The 555-nt window shown below is 61.3% G+C and overlaps 1 protein-coding gene across 1 annotated transcript in view; it reads left to right on the top strand.

The window, feature by feature from the left end:
• AMOTL2 (angiomotin like 2) overlaps nt 1-555 on the top strand; it is a 6,822-nt gene that overhangs the window by 3,635 nt on the left and 2,632 nt on the right. The window contains exon 5 of the mRNA XM_009322904.1: nt 441-553. Coding sequence (XP_009321179.1) covers nt 441-553 — 113 coding nt within the window. The remainder of the gene's footprint in view (nt 1-440; nt 554-555) is intronic.

The raw sequence follows: 555 nt of genomic DNA, 5'->3' as shown, positions 1-555 counted from the left end.
TGCGCCGGCTCTTCCAGCACTGAGCCCACACTCCCGCCCCGCGCCAGCCTGGCCCTTCTCTCTCTCCTCCCTCCTATGCCTCGCAGCTGCGCAGGCTTGGGCTTTTTTGGGGGAAAATATACCTAAAGCCATTATTTTAGCAGAGAGACACGGTATTGGTGTTAGGTGGGAGGAATCACATCCCCTTCCCTAAGGTGGCTGGATTCACGCCAGGCAGCTTTTACCCTTCATGAGCCAAAATTTAGGCTGGAACGTGGCAAATGTAGGCTTTCGTCCATCTGCCCGAGTGGCTGGGATGTCCCTGGCCCCCATATGCCTTGTGTGCTGGGAGAGGGATGGCACAGCCACATTTTGGGGAGCAAAGAGCCCCCATGGGGCTTCGTGGACCAGCCTTAGCGTGGCGAAGCCTCCTCGTCTGAGGCCTGGGGGCTCTCTTGCAGGCTACGAGCACCAGCAGGAGAAGGAGAAGCTGGAACGGGAGGTCTCCCTGCTGCGCAGCGCCAACGAGGACCAGCGGCAGCGGGCAGAGCTGCTGGGGCAGGGGGCGGGGCGGGC

This window comes from Pygoscelis adeliae, unplaced genomic scaffold (assembly GCF_000699105.1).
Source record: "Pygoscelis adeliae isolate BGI_AS28 unplaced genomic scaffold, ASM69910v1 Scaffold554, whole genome shotgun sequence".
NCBI lineage: Eukaryota > Metazoa > Chordata > Aves > Sphenisciformes > Spheniscidae > Pygoscelis > Pygoscelis adeliae.
The sequence above is the reverse complement of the archived record's forward strand: the minus strand, read 5'-3'. Positions and strand labels throughout refer to the sequence as shown.